This window comes from Macaca thibetana, chromosome 18, assembly GCF_024542745.1.
Source record: "Macaca thibetana thibetana isolate TM-01 chromosome 18, ASM2454274v1, whole genome shotgun sequence".
Classification (NCBI taxonomy): domain Eukaryota; kingdom Metazoa; phylum Chordata; class Mammalia; order Primates; family Cercopithecidae; genus Macaca; species Macaca thibetana.
The window spans coordinates 9,830,289-9,844,865 of record NC_065595.1 but is presented as its reverse complement, the minus strand read 5'-3'; the positions used below and the strand labels follow the sequence as shown (position 1 = coordinate 9,844,865).

The window sequence follows — 14,577 nt, the reverse complement described above, 5'->3', positions numbered from 1 at the left end:
AGGACATTTATATACATCATTATAAATTAAACCCCTTACTTCAATATTCAATGTCTTTTATGACTACGAAATTGTTATTGCTGTGTTGTAATAAATCTACCAACACTGTGAGCTCACTCTTCCTAAACAGAGCAATTTATATAAGAAATAAGACTATTGTAAAGAACAGCCAGCACATGGCGGTCACTGTTGTTATTTTAAATGTAGAGGTCTAGAAGAATCAGGTAAAAGAGAGAGAAATACAAAGAGAATGAGGTTATGTGGCTCCTGTGTATTAACCAAGGTATATGTTACAGGTACTGGCGCCCTTTAATGCATTGCCTTGTTTTATTATATAGAATGAAGTATTCACCCAAAATCACAGAGTCAATCTTAACATTCACAGTTTTAAGAAATTCTATCTTTTAGGCAAGTTATAACATACTTAAAATGTATAAAACATGCCAACCACCCAAGAGATTTGCAATGAACTGCTTAACATCACAAATTAGAGCCCTCGTTGTAATAACACAGGGAAGGAATTAACAAGACAAGAATTGTAGTTTAAGTTTACTAGCTTCACTCCATTTAAAAAGTTCAATAAATCAAAAGTGATTAATCAAAGTTGTACAAAAACTATTTTTCAAAATATATTTTATAATGATACACAGAACCACTTAAAAATATTTTGCAATACAGATTATATAAAATTACCCAATTTTTCTTACTTTTGCAAAATTAGGTCTACATGAATGCTTCCTCTATCAGTCACCACAACCCCAAATTTGCAAAAGTTTAATGAAGATAGAGAAGAGAATGTGAGCTGTATAAATCTTGAAAACAGAAAAAAACCGAGCATTTACAGCTCTCTGAGAGCTCTTAAATCTGCTGATTCTTTATTCTGTTCAAGGCCTACTGAGGCTGATGGCTACACCATCTGTTAGGAAGACAAGAGTTACAAACCCACTGTCTTCTAAAATCCAACATTTCTTTAGTTTTTAAGTATTTTATAAGTGAGAAGTTATACATGTAAATATGATATTAGAACTTCTGTAATTATTCTCTAAATATGTAAAATTGTCACAGTCATAAAGAACCTAGTTCAATCATATTTTCCCTTCAATAAATTAAAAATTCATTTTCTAGTTCCTATTAATATAAACACAGACTTAGAAAATACAGATAACAAAGAAAGTCATAATAAGAGACACAAACATATAACTAAATCTATGTAATAAAGTTTAGAATCTGTTCTATTTTTCCTGCTTATAAATCATGGTAAAAATTATTTAGCCTACCAAGATTGAAGAAGCTAATTTAGCTTATGAACAAAAGATTTAATATCATAGAAAATGGTACAAAAAGGTTTGATATGGAAATACAAAAGGAAATAGAGAAAATAAAATCACGAGGCCTAATAAGGGACTTACGATTTCTGGAAAGATAAAATACAACACAACAAAAGGAAAATTCATCTTAAAAGAAATAAATATGAAAAGATTTGACAGAGCCAAAAAATATATAGAAGATCCAAATCTTCAAATTATGTAGCTTAATAAATATCAAGCAAGAAAAATGGAAAAAAAGATACATAATTAAAAAAAATTCTAAAACATTGAGGATAAAGAGATGATAATGAAAGAAAACATCAGCCATACAGAAGTAAAAAGAGATGAAAATTCAACTTCTCATCAATAGCACTGGATGCTAGAATACAGTGAAGCAAAATTCTTGGGAGGAATAATTTTCACCAAACATATGGTAACTAACCACACTATCAATCCAGTGCAATTTAAAGATACTTCCAAATATGCAAGAACTTGTGATATTTATCTCTCATGCACTTGTTACTAGGTACCAGTACAATCATTTTGAGAATTATGACTAGGAAAAGAAGTTCTAACAGAAGAGAAAGGATGATTAAGAGCTTAGAAAAACTTAAGACATGAGACATGATATGGACCCACAATATAAAAGAAAACAAGCAGGAACCTCAAGGGAAAATAAATCACCCAAATTTTTATATTATATTTTTTACATATACATATACACACACACATACACGTATATGTGTACATATAAATGTACACATACATACAAACACCAGAAAACTTTTCCTCCGAGTATTAGATGAGTTGGTCCTGTTTTTATATATACATATACACACACACATACACGTACATGTGTACATATAAATGTATACATACATACAAACACCAGAAAACTTTTCCTCCGAGTATTAGATGAGTTGGTCCTGTTTTTATATATACATATACACACACACATACACGTATATGTGTACATATAAATGTGTACATACATACAAACACCAGAAAACTTTTCCTCCGAGTATTAGGTGAGTTGGTCCTGTTTTTATATATACATATACACACACACATACACGTATACGTGTACATATAAATGTGTACATACATACAAACACCAGAAAACTTTTCCTCCGAGTATTAGGTGAGTTGGTCCTGTTTTTATACATACATATACACACACACATACACGTATACGTGTACATATAAATGTACACATACATACAAACACCAGAAAACTTTTCCTCCGAGTATTAGATGAGTTGGTCCTGTTTTTATATATACATATACACACACATATACACGTATATGTGTACATATAAATGTGTACATACATACAAACACCAGAAAACTTTTCCTCCGAGTATTAGGTGAGTTGGTCCTGTTTTTATATATACATATACACACACACATACACGTATACGTGTACATATAAATGTACACATACATACAAACACCAGAAAACTTTTCCTCCGAGTATTAGGTGAGTTGGTCCTGTTTTTATATATACATATACACACACACATACACGTATACGTGTACATATAAATGTGTACATACATACAAACACCAGAAAACTTTTCCTCCGAGTATTAGGTGAGTTGGTCCTGTTTTTATATATACATATACACACACACATACACGTATACGTGTACATATAAATGTGTACATACATACAAACACCAGAAAACTTTTCCTCCGAGTATTAGGTGAGTTGGTCCTGTTTTTATATATACATATACACACACACATACACGTATACGTGTACATATAAATGTGTACATACATACAAACACCAGAAAACTTTTCCTCCGAGTATTAGGTGAGTTGGTCCTGTTTTTATATATACATATACACACACACATACACGTATACGTGTACATATAAATGTGTACATACATACAAACACCAGAAAACTTTTCCTCCGAGTATTAGGTGAGTTGGTCCTGGAAGCAGAGATAAGAAAGTGTAATCACAGTCCACTAAGTGGCTCTGTAGTGAGTTATGGTTTTCAACTTTTAGAAGCAACCTACAGATAAAACTGAGACTGCAGGTGAGAATGTAAACATAATCAACCCTCACAAAGCAAAAGTAAAACTAAAACTATTAAAGATGAGTATTAGAATTGGAAGAGGAAAGACTGAAGAAAGGACAGGTACATCTCAGCCATGTCTTATTCATCTCCAAATGGGTTGGGGTCAAAAGATATGATGCGTGGGTAACAAAACCAGGAAGAGCAAGTGTGACCTGTGGAGAAATAAGAGCAGTAATACCACTATGGTACTGTGAGATACTGTGGTATCTGCAGGAAACTGTGTACATTAGCTAAATCCTTAGGTACTAAGTAGTATATGAATAAATATATTATTGCAAACATGCTATTTAGATATACAGAGGTAACTTCCTGAAGAATTAAAATCAGAGGTAAAACTGTCTCAGTGAATGGAGAGGGATACTGAATCTCACTATAAGCTCTATTAGCTTTTTTAAACATATGTATTTATTAGTTGAAAAAAATGTTCTAATAAGTTCAATTAGTACATTCAAAATATTTTTGAACTGCTCAAAACAAAACCAAGTAATCTGAAATACGCACATATCACATAAAAACTATTTTATTTTTTATTTAACTAAGCATTAAGCCTGAATCCCCATTCTCTACACTTATTAAGAGAGCTTTATAATGGAGCCAAGCCCAGGATATGCACAAAAGACGGGCAGACTCAGGCTTTCACAGGTAACTAGTGGTTCAAGGGCCAGAACAATGAAGTCTTTCATGCACACACTAGGCTTTGCTCCATACATCCATCAGTAATTGATGGGGTTATCTTCTAGCATAGTGGGGAAATTAGCGCAATCAGGTCTAATCTCTGTCTCAAGATGCCTATATCGTCACTAGCCTTGCCCTCAGGTGAGTTCTGGGTCTGCCAGATCATCTGCTGAATTGCCAGGGAGAGCTGAGAAGGAAAGTAAGAAAGCTCTTCAAATTACCAGAATGCCATTATAAACACATTTACATAGAAAACTGCAAATTAATTATGTCATATCAAGCTCCAATTGATTTGAAAACATCTTTATCAAGAATGTAATAAATTAGAATATTAATTTTAAAACACATATTATACTCCTAGTGTCAGTGCTAACATACCCATTAGCTATAATTGAAAAGGAACTAGAAGCAAAGAATAACATTTAAGAAGAGATATTTTCAAGAAGAAAAATGAATTATTTTGATATATAACAAAAATGCTATAATATAATCCAAAGACTATAAAAAATGACCCTAAATACATTAGAAATCTGAAACTACATGTAAAATATGAATATCATTACAATGATATCAGTTTACCAAGTACCCATTGTCTTCTGGAAATACTCATGAAGCTTCATAATGAACATAATAAAAGATAAAAATCATACATATTAATCATATCAAATATCAAAATAATATATAACTATAAATGAGTTGACTATTTAAAACATATACACAGACAATTACTAGCTTTGTTCACTGACAAGATATAGAAGCAATGACACCCCAAGAACAATGAATACATCTAGAACCCAGATCTTGGTTTCTAAATACCATTCTCCATGAAAAGAAATCAGAGCCCTTGGAGCAAGTATCTGATTCCAGGATGGGGCTGGGACAGTCTAGAACACTTTGCTGTACCAGAAAGTAAGGAAATGGCTTAAATGTAGATAAAGACACAAGAACCATCATGAAGAAACTCCCCCTGGCCAAAGCTAGAATGATTTGAACATTAAAACAAATAATGATAGAAACAGATTATAGCCCATTAAACAAACTTAAGAATCTTGAGTCCATGCTGGTGTAAATAACTGACTCACTAAATAAGCAAGGAAGAACGAAAAGTTCTTCCTTACAGTAGCATGTAATAAACATAGAAATAAATGATGGAATTAGAAAATCATTTGGCAACAATTCTGTAATAACTGTTTCAGATAAGAATCATGAATGGAATTTAAAACTAGGAAAACAGTGTGGAGATTCCTTAAATAACTAAAAGTAGAACTAAAAGTAGAACTACCAGTGGGATCCAGCAATCTCACTACTGGATATCTACCCAGAGGAAAAGAAGTCATTATACAAAAAAGATACTAGCATACACGTTTATAGCAGCACAATTTGTAATTGCAAAAACGTAGAACCAATTCAAACGCCCATCAGTCAATGAGTGGATAAAGAAACTATGGTGTGTGTGTGTGTGTGTGTGTGACACCACACAACACAGTTTCTGCGAATGGCAGCGCGCGCGCGCGCGCGCACACACACACACACACACACACAATGGAATACTACTCAGCCATAAAAAGGAATGAATTAATGGTATTTGCAGTGGTCTGGATGAGAGTGGAGACTATTATTCTAATGAAGAAACTCAGAAATGGAAAACCAAACATCCTATGTTCTCATTCATAAGTGGGAGCTAAGCTATGAGGATGCAAGGGCATAAGAATGACACAATGGACTTTGGGGACTTGGGGGGAAAAGGGTGGGAATGGGGTGAGGGATAAAAGATACAAACTGTGTGCAGTGTACATTGCTCAGGTGATGGGTGCACCAAAATCTCACAAATCACCACTAAAGAATTTACTCATGTAACCAAACACCACTTGTTCCCCAATAACCTATGGAAAAAATAAATAAAACAAAACAAAAAACTAGTGAAAGAAAGTTTGATGAGAAACAGATATTTACAGTCTCAGAGCACCTCCTTCCAAAAGAAAAAACTGTAACTTTACAAAGGACAAAAACAAGCAGATTCTATCTCTACTAAGTAATCAAAGTTAATATCACCAACAAAGGGAAAGGGCGATATAATATCTCTTGACACGATGCACTGAGAACCCATCACTCCTATGGTTTTTCTGCCAAAAATGCATAACTCAAATGTAAACCTGGGGAAAAGGACAAATCTAATTGAATGATATTACAAAAAATAAGTAGCCTGCATTCTTCAAATATGTTAACATCATAAATATTTAACATTTTGAAACTATTTCAAATGAACAAAAGCAAATATGTAAGACAAGTATTTGCAATGTGTATTCCTGAATTGGATCTTGGATCCAGGATTGGATTTTTCTTCTTCTTTTATTTTCTTTTGGCTATAAAACACCGCAGTGCGACAACTGAAAAACCTTGAGTGATCTCCTAATTCTGATAATTATTATTGTGATTATGTAAGAGGATATCCTTATATTTAGGAAATCCACACTTAAGTGTTCAGAGGAAAAGAAGCATTATGTCTACAACTATCGAACAGTTTAAAAAGAAGACACTAGAGAGAGGTGAAGTAAATGTGTAAAATAACATTTGGGGAATCTGGGTGGAGTATATAAAAATTGTATTGTTTCACAAATTTCCTATAAATCTGTTTTTTTTTTTCAAAATAAAGTTTAAAAAGTCTATGTACCAATTCAAAGTCCTATCACAAACATGGAAAGTAACTAAGGCATGAACAAGTTTATTTAAAATCACAAACTGACAACCCGTTACGTTGTTTAAGTGCATGACATTACCTTTTACATTTAAATGTGAGATCATTTTCAAGTGGAAAGAACTTAAATATTACTAAAATTATGCATAAGCTACCATCATCATGCATAAAATAATTACAACAAGGTTTCCTGGGAACATGTCATCCCCTATTAGGCCATAAGCCCAAGAGTACTAAATTGGATTATCTATGAATCTCCAATATTTAGACACTCAACAAATGTTTACAGAAATGAACTGAGACAAATTACATCAATGATCCATCTCTAATCAATAGATTTCTTGTTATAATCAACTCTAAAATTGGTTGTTAAAGTTTCAGGGATACGGATTTGTGACACTACTCTTCAAAGTAAACCCAGTTATGAAACCATCCACATTCAGGAGTCCTAACTCCTAGTCAGCCTGTGGGAAACTGGTCTGAAAACCACTGGACAGTTGGGAGCCACAATACAGTTTCGTGTCAATTGAATACTGGCTCTGTTTTCTCTCCTTGACAGAGAATGTAGTATGTAGGGTTTTTGTTTTTAGAGACAGGGTTTTGTTCTGTCACCTAGGCTGCAGCACAGTGACACAATCATAGCTTACTGTGGCCTCAAACTCCTGGGCTCGAGCAATCCTCCAGCCTCAGTCTCCTGAGTAGCTAGGGACTAGAGGTGTGTGCCACCACTTCAGGCTAATTTTTAAAAAAAAAAATTTTTTTTTTTTTTTGTTAGAGATGGGGTCTCACTATGTTGCCCAGGCTAGTCTCAAACTCCTGGGCTCAAGTGATCCTCTCACCTCAGCCTCCCAAGTGTTGGGATTACAGACATGAACCACCATGTCCAGCTGGGATGTAGCTTTGAATGAGGCTGAGTTTGACTCAAGAACAAGACCAATGTTTATAAATATCCCTCTGAAAAGTTAGTGTCCTGAATATAAAAGAGCTATGATACACCAATACAGCAGGAACTGGGTTCTCATATCCAGCAGGGGGCTGGTATCAAGGCCCCTGGTAGAAGTGCTGGATGCCAAAGGAAGCCAGGCCGAGATACTTCATCTGCTCCCCCTCTTGGTGACCACCCCACTTGCAGTATGCTTCTGCATCCACGGAAAAATAAAAGGGGAATTATGCTACAAAAATTAAGGTTTATTTCTAACTGTATTTACTTACGATATTAAGAACAAAAGGGTAACACAAATGTTTCGCACATTTTAATGAATCAGTCAAGACAGAGTACTCACTTTCTCTGTGGTAGGGGCTGGGAGAAACATTTTTAAAAATATAAAAAATGTAGCCCTGTCAGAAACAAACATTCTACCTAGAAAGATTAAGTTAAATGGTAAGAAATAATGCAAATATGGAAAATAATTTAGTGGTAAGACATTAAATGTTAGTGTCTTTAAAAGGAGGATTAAAATGGGAACTGCAGTGGTTGGTAAAATTATTTAATACTTTAAAAAATTAAATTTGTTTTAAATTATTTACTTCCCATCTCATCCAAGAAAAGATTTAAGGACCATTACAAGGAAAGGTCAATTGTAACATGATAGTAAATGCATACTAGGGATAAAAGAAAGAAAAAAAGCCAGAGATATGAAAAAAGTGCAACCATGAATAAAGCTTAGAAGGTAAGCTGGGTGTGGCAGCACACACCTGGGGTCCCAGCTACTCAGGAGGCTGAGGCAAGCATATTGCTTGAGCCCAGGAATTCAAGGCCAGCCTGGACAACACAGTGAGATCCCATCTTTTTTTTTTTTTTCTAAGTACATACAGAAAAAGTCACAATTGATAAAAAAAAAAGGCTCTACTTTCTGGCATCTAACAATAAAAGGGAAACTCGGCTATAAAATCATTCATAATTTATATACGCATATTACTACTACTAACAAGTACAACAATTCTAGATCATGACATGAAGCAGGAATTTATGCTAGTGTGCAGGGGAAGGAGAGGAAAAGGAGTAGTAATTATAAAGAGAATGCTTCAGAAAGCCTATGAAACAAGAGCACTAGCAGGCAAGAAAACAAAGTGCAAAGCAATAGAAGCAATTCTCTTTGTTTAAAAAAAAAAAAAATCAAATATTTACCTCAACCAAAATAAAATTTTAACAAGGCTCCTAAACGTGCTGCTTCATGCTATATCCTCCAAAATACTATGAAAGGTACACCAAAATAAGTAAATGAAACATTTTGTTGAATAAGATTATTATTCATAATTCCACCAAAGACTGTGAATTTTAAAATACTGGCTACGTGGCCCCTTTTTCATGGTTGCAAAAAACTATGTGCCCCACTAGCTGCACCCAGAGACAACCGTCTTGCTCCCTTCTTGCAGCAGCTGTTTCTACTTTGGAATTTCAGACCCCACTAAACTTTCTTAAAATTGGATGACAGATACACTAAGTCAACTATTTTCACTGCCAAGAAAGGACACGTAAACAAACAAAAATAACAAAAAAAAAAAATTGAAAAGAGAGGAAGAAAAATCTGAGTTTATTAAAAAGCATACAAGATTGTCCTTATTTCTCTAATTTTTCTTAAGACTAGCAAAGTTGTAATCAAGTATTGTTTGTGACTGCAGTGGCTCTCCAACATTTTTATTTTGGCCAACTTGGCAAGGCCAAAACTCCAAAAGCTAACTTAAATAACTATTTTCCACTTTTTAGTAGAAAATGATTTCCATGATAAAGACTGGAGAATAACAAAACCAACAAACTGCAGTAAGCATGCCACCAGCAACAAACAGGAACTTCACTATTTAATTTGTAAGAGAAAAATATGAACAGCTACATACAGTTCTGTATTATAACATAATGTCCCAGGAACTTTAATATAACTTTAAGATACTCTGTCTTTATACTTATTTCAACAATTAAAAATTCATTGGTAGTACATCACCAACTATATCCATGTACATGGGTCACTAGTTTAACGATGGGAGCAGAGATGATTTGTATTTGAGCCAAAAACATGTTTTAAAATGTAGTCTCCGGATAACAGGTACCAAAACTACTATACTATTAATATAACTGTTAATCCTGCACATTCCCTCCAGTTTTGTCTCCTGGTTTTATTACAACATGGAAAGCAGACAAGCAGCCATTATCAGAAGGCAATGTTAAAGAAATTACAAGCAAATTACAAGCCTGGGGTTTACAATGACTGGTAGGGTTACCCTGGGTTTGTAAAGTTTGGAGAGGTAAGCCTTCCAAGAGTTAAATGCTACCTGGGCCTTGACAACCACCTGGATTCATGCTTCGGGTCATGCGCGGAAACCTGCCCTTGCTACAGCTCGGCTTGTTTCACTAACTCCTCTAAGAGTATAGTCTAATTAAAACTTTAAAAAACCCTTAGATTTATACAGGATTCTGAAGAGTGAGGTACAGCAGTACGATAATATACATGTATAAGGTGAAAATACATGGATGGGTAAAAGAACAGAGAAACAGCACATCTCATCTCCCCAATGAGTGTACTTTTGTACCTTCCAAATTATCTAAAAATGCAGCAACATGCATGGAGTTGGAGGCCATTATCCTAAGTGAACTAACTCAAAACTGGAAAAGCAAATATTGCACATTCTCACGTGTAAGTGGGAGCTAACCAATGAGTACACATAGACATAAAGATAGAAATAACAGACATTGAGACTCCCAAGGAGGGAGTAGGGGAGGCGGCTGAGGTTAAAAATTACCACTGGGTACAGTGTTCAATATGTGGGTAAGGAGTACAGAAGCCCAATCCCCGTTATGCAATATACTTATGTAACAAACATGTACATGTATCCCATGAAGCCAGAATTTTTTTTTTAATGTAAGCTATAAAATGTTAGGTAACTATTTACTGATGTGATGTTCAGAACATGAAACAGAAAGTTAACCCAACAGAAACCAAAGCAAGATAAACCATAACCCGCACTGTGCACTAAACTAGAAAAGGAAAAAAAGATGCTAACATCAACACATATTTAACTATCTACAAATTTGCTTATTATTACTAAATTAGAGAAGTAATACAGCGAAGTGGGTAAGAGACTGCCTAGACTCAAAGCAAAGGAGTACCACTGACTAGCTGTGTGATTTAGGACAGACTATTTAAACTCTCTGTGCCCAAGTTCCTAAGTTTAGAAAATGAAGATGGTAACAGCTCACAAGTCAAACAATTATACAACTTACTATGTCTTACATTTCTAGAAGAGTGCCTAAAACATAGTAAACATATGTTAACTATTATTATTTGTTTTAAATTATTCTGAACACTATAGAGAAGAATTTTTAAGTATGGTCAGCATAAGAAAAAGTCTACATTCTATTTTAAGAGGCCGTTGTTGTCTTGTATATACTTTCATCAGTAATTAAATATACTACTTATGCTGAAAATTTATCACCAATTAATTTTAAATACCTACTAGGTTGATAATTGTTTAAAATTACCCACCTGCCACGTATAATCCTTTATAATTTCTGTAGGCATTGGAATTACAAGGAGATTCTGAAGAATAAACGCAGCCTGAGAATGTAAAAAAAAAAAGGTCAATACTGCCATCTTGTTGTCATCTCTGAAATAACCAATATATTGTAATGTAATAGCAAAAGACATATCTCCGGTCAATTGCACATGCTGAGAGGCCATTATGAGAATTGTCAAACTGTATTTCTTGTTAGGTGATGACCTTGTTAGGTAATGACCTAACAGTATACGAAATTATTTCATCAGCAAATATATTTTTTCCTATTTCAGAATTCAGCTTTATTAAAAAATGATTTGTATAACATAAATTCTGGTAGCATTTAAGAAACATAATTTTAGGTTTCTATTATCCCCTTTCAGATTACATACACACACACCCCTCTCCCCCACTTTCTCCCTTCTCTCATACAGACACCTTTCAATAAAAACCTGCTAACTAGAAATACAAACCACAAATGTCCAAATTGACTGACTAGGTCCTGAAGATGATCAAATTAAATAATCATACGAATAGGAGCACTGGTTGTCTACTTAATGAAAGATGACATAAGCATAATGGGAGAATGACAGGAATAATAGGAGGATTCTAAGAAACTGACATTTCCAACCATGGTAACTGGGAAGTGAGAGAAAAGCTTTAAAGTTGATACATTAAAAAGCAGCCATAAATATAAGCATTACTACTTAAAAACATGAAGGCAAATAGCAAAAAAACTAGCCTTTTGAACCTGGAACTGGGGACTGGCTAATGGTGGACCCAGGAGCTACTGTTTTTTTCACAAGCCTCTAAGTACAATTTGATTATTGTTTTAAAACCATGTACATGAATCATTACTTTAATAAAAGCAGCAATAAAACAAACCACAAGCTATTTAGAAAGAATTAAAACAGGGTTTATTTTTCCCTCTCATGTTATATGATAAATACTACAAAGAGAGTTATTTTGACAGCCTCTTATCTATACTAAAGCTTCATAAATATTAGAGACCCATAAATGCTGAGATAATATAAAAGTAATTTTTCCTGTGAACTACTTTTCAATGCATAACAAAAAAGTTCACATTAAAATGTAGTATATTCGGATTGTATCTCATCGGAAGGAAGGACTCCAGGTTTTCCTCTGCATGAATACCTTTTAAACCCTCTGCTGTCATTTTGTTTGGGTTTTCACAGGCAGAAGAAGTCACAGTCAGCGGTCAGTCCACCACGTTGAACAGGAGTCAAGTATCGCTTATGGATGCTATCCCAAAGAATTTCTAAGGAAAAAACGAGAAAAGACAGACATACCTCCCGGCGCACCATACTACATTCTGACTGGTCCAGAAGAATGTTCACCACAGTTCCCCAGAGCCCACCGGAAATATTCTGACAACTGTTTGCTAAGGCCACACAGCCAGTTTCAAGGGTGGTCAGTGCTGATCCTAACCCCAGCGAAGTGAATCTCACCTGTTCAAATTAAAGAGAAAGCAGTTGAATCAAATAAGCCCTTTTCCTAACATGAATTCTTAGTTTTTCTGGTACATAAATATCATACTTTAAAAAAATATGCCATTGGTTTTATGATCCTAAATTATAAAAGACATCTATAGAAGACAGTGTCCTCCATTCCACGATTCAAGAAATAATATAGGAAAAATTAAATATAAGCAAATTTCAAAGCACAGTAAAACTGAGTATAAAAAGATGCATAAAAATTACAGTCTGCAAGCCTTTTTCTAGGGAAAGCACAGGGCACTTACCTTTTATGAACACAATTTCAATGTATTCCTCATTCTAAAAAAGGTAGCTATTCTTTGTTCTACCTTTCTTAATTTTTTAGTGTTTCTTCCAAATAAATGATTTTAACTTTCTTAAAACTTCTAAACAAAGAGGAAAATACCATTTTACAAGGCATTTCATATTTTCCTCAAAAGTTATTTCAAGAGAAAAATGTTTCCAAGTAAGACTGATGTGGTATAATATGCTTGCTGTAGAACCACTGCTGTTCAAGCCACACGTTTTGGTAAATTTCTGAATTCTAACCCAAAAATATAGTTTCAATGACAGCTATGGAGTTTTTAAAAAAATGCAGTCATAAAATAGTCAAGTAGTAAGTTCAAGTTCAATGTGACTAAAAAATATATTTCAAATATTTCTATAAATAAGGTTTTATTATAATAGCACACTTTGCTTCAAAAAAGTAAACAACTGGCTAAAACTGGAAAGAAATAATACAAATTTTTGTGTTGTAATGCAAATGCAATTTTTTGCATTTAATTTATTTTCATTACATGACACTTAAATTTGCATGTCTATAATTTCCAGATCCTTTTCAACTGTTTCAAAATGGCTAAGCCTCTCCAATAATTTTCCACTCTTCTGAAGGTAGTAGATACTATAACCTTTTCTCTTTTATATTTTCAATCTATACTCGAACAAATTTGATTGAAAATGAGGGTGCTGTGAACTGAACTGTGTCTCCTCAAAACTCGTATGTTGAAGCCCTAATCCCCAAACTGTATTTGGAGAAAGAGCTATTAGGTGATTATAGTTTAATGAGATTATAAGGGTGGGACCCTATTGCACTAGGAATGGTGGCCTCAGGAAGGAGAGCAATCTCTCTCCATGTGCATGCTCCAAAAAGAGGTCATGTGAGCACACAGTGAGAAGGTAGCCCTTTGTAAACCAGGAAAAGTGCCCTCACCAGAAACCAACCACGCTGACACTCTGATCTTGGACTTGTAGCCTCCAGAAGCGTAAGAAATAGATTTCCGTTTTTAGGCCACCCAGACAATGGTATTTTGTAATGGAAGCCTGAGCACACTAATACAGATTTTTGTACCAAGGAGTGGGGATACTGCTGAAACAAATGCCTAAACACATGAAAGTGACTTTGGCACTGGGTAATGGGTTAGAGACTAGAAGAGTTTTGAGGTGGATGCCAGAAATGTAGACATGGGTAATTCTCATGAGATCTCAGACAAAAATGAGGACAGTGTTATTTTAAAAAGGTTATTTGAGGAAAGGCAATCCTTGTTATAAAGTAGCAAGAAAACTGGTTGAGCTGTGGTCATGTTCCAGTGTTTTGCGGAAGGCAGAACTTGTGAGCAATGAAATTGGATATTTAACTGAGATTTCTAAGCAAAGTGTTGAAAAAGTGGCTTGGTTCCTCCTGATTGCTTATAGCAAAATGCAAAAAGAGAGAGATGAATTAAAGAAGGAATTAAGAATGGGTAAGCAAAAAGAAACAAGAACAAGATTTGAAAAATTCTCAGCCGATCCGTGCAAAAAAATGAGAGCTTGTTTTAAAGAGAACAT

At 34.3% G+C, this 14,577-nt stretch overlaps 1 protein-coding gene across 6 annotated transcripts in view; it reads right to left on the bottom strand.

The window, feature by feature from the left end:
• The window catches only part of RTTN (rotatin), a 195,437-nt gene that overhangs the window by 73,517 nt on the left and 107,343 nt on the right, over window positions 1–14,577 (bottom strand). For all 6 annotated transcript variants that reach the window (XR_007721266.1, XM_050767810.1, XM_050767812.1 and 3 more), the window contains 2 exons: window positions 12,568–12,726; window positions 11,248–11,319 (listed from right to left, as the gene is read on the bottom strand). Coding sequence is in view for 5 of the 6 variants with exons in the window: in XM_050767810.1 (XP_050623767.1) it covers window positions 11,248–11,319; window positions 12,568–12,726 (231 nt within the window). In the remaining variant the exon portion in view is untranslated. The remainder of the gene's footprint in view (window positions 1–11,247; window positions 11,320–12,567; window positions 12,727–14,577) is intronic.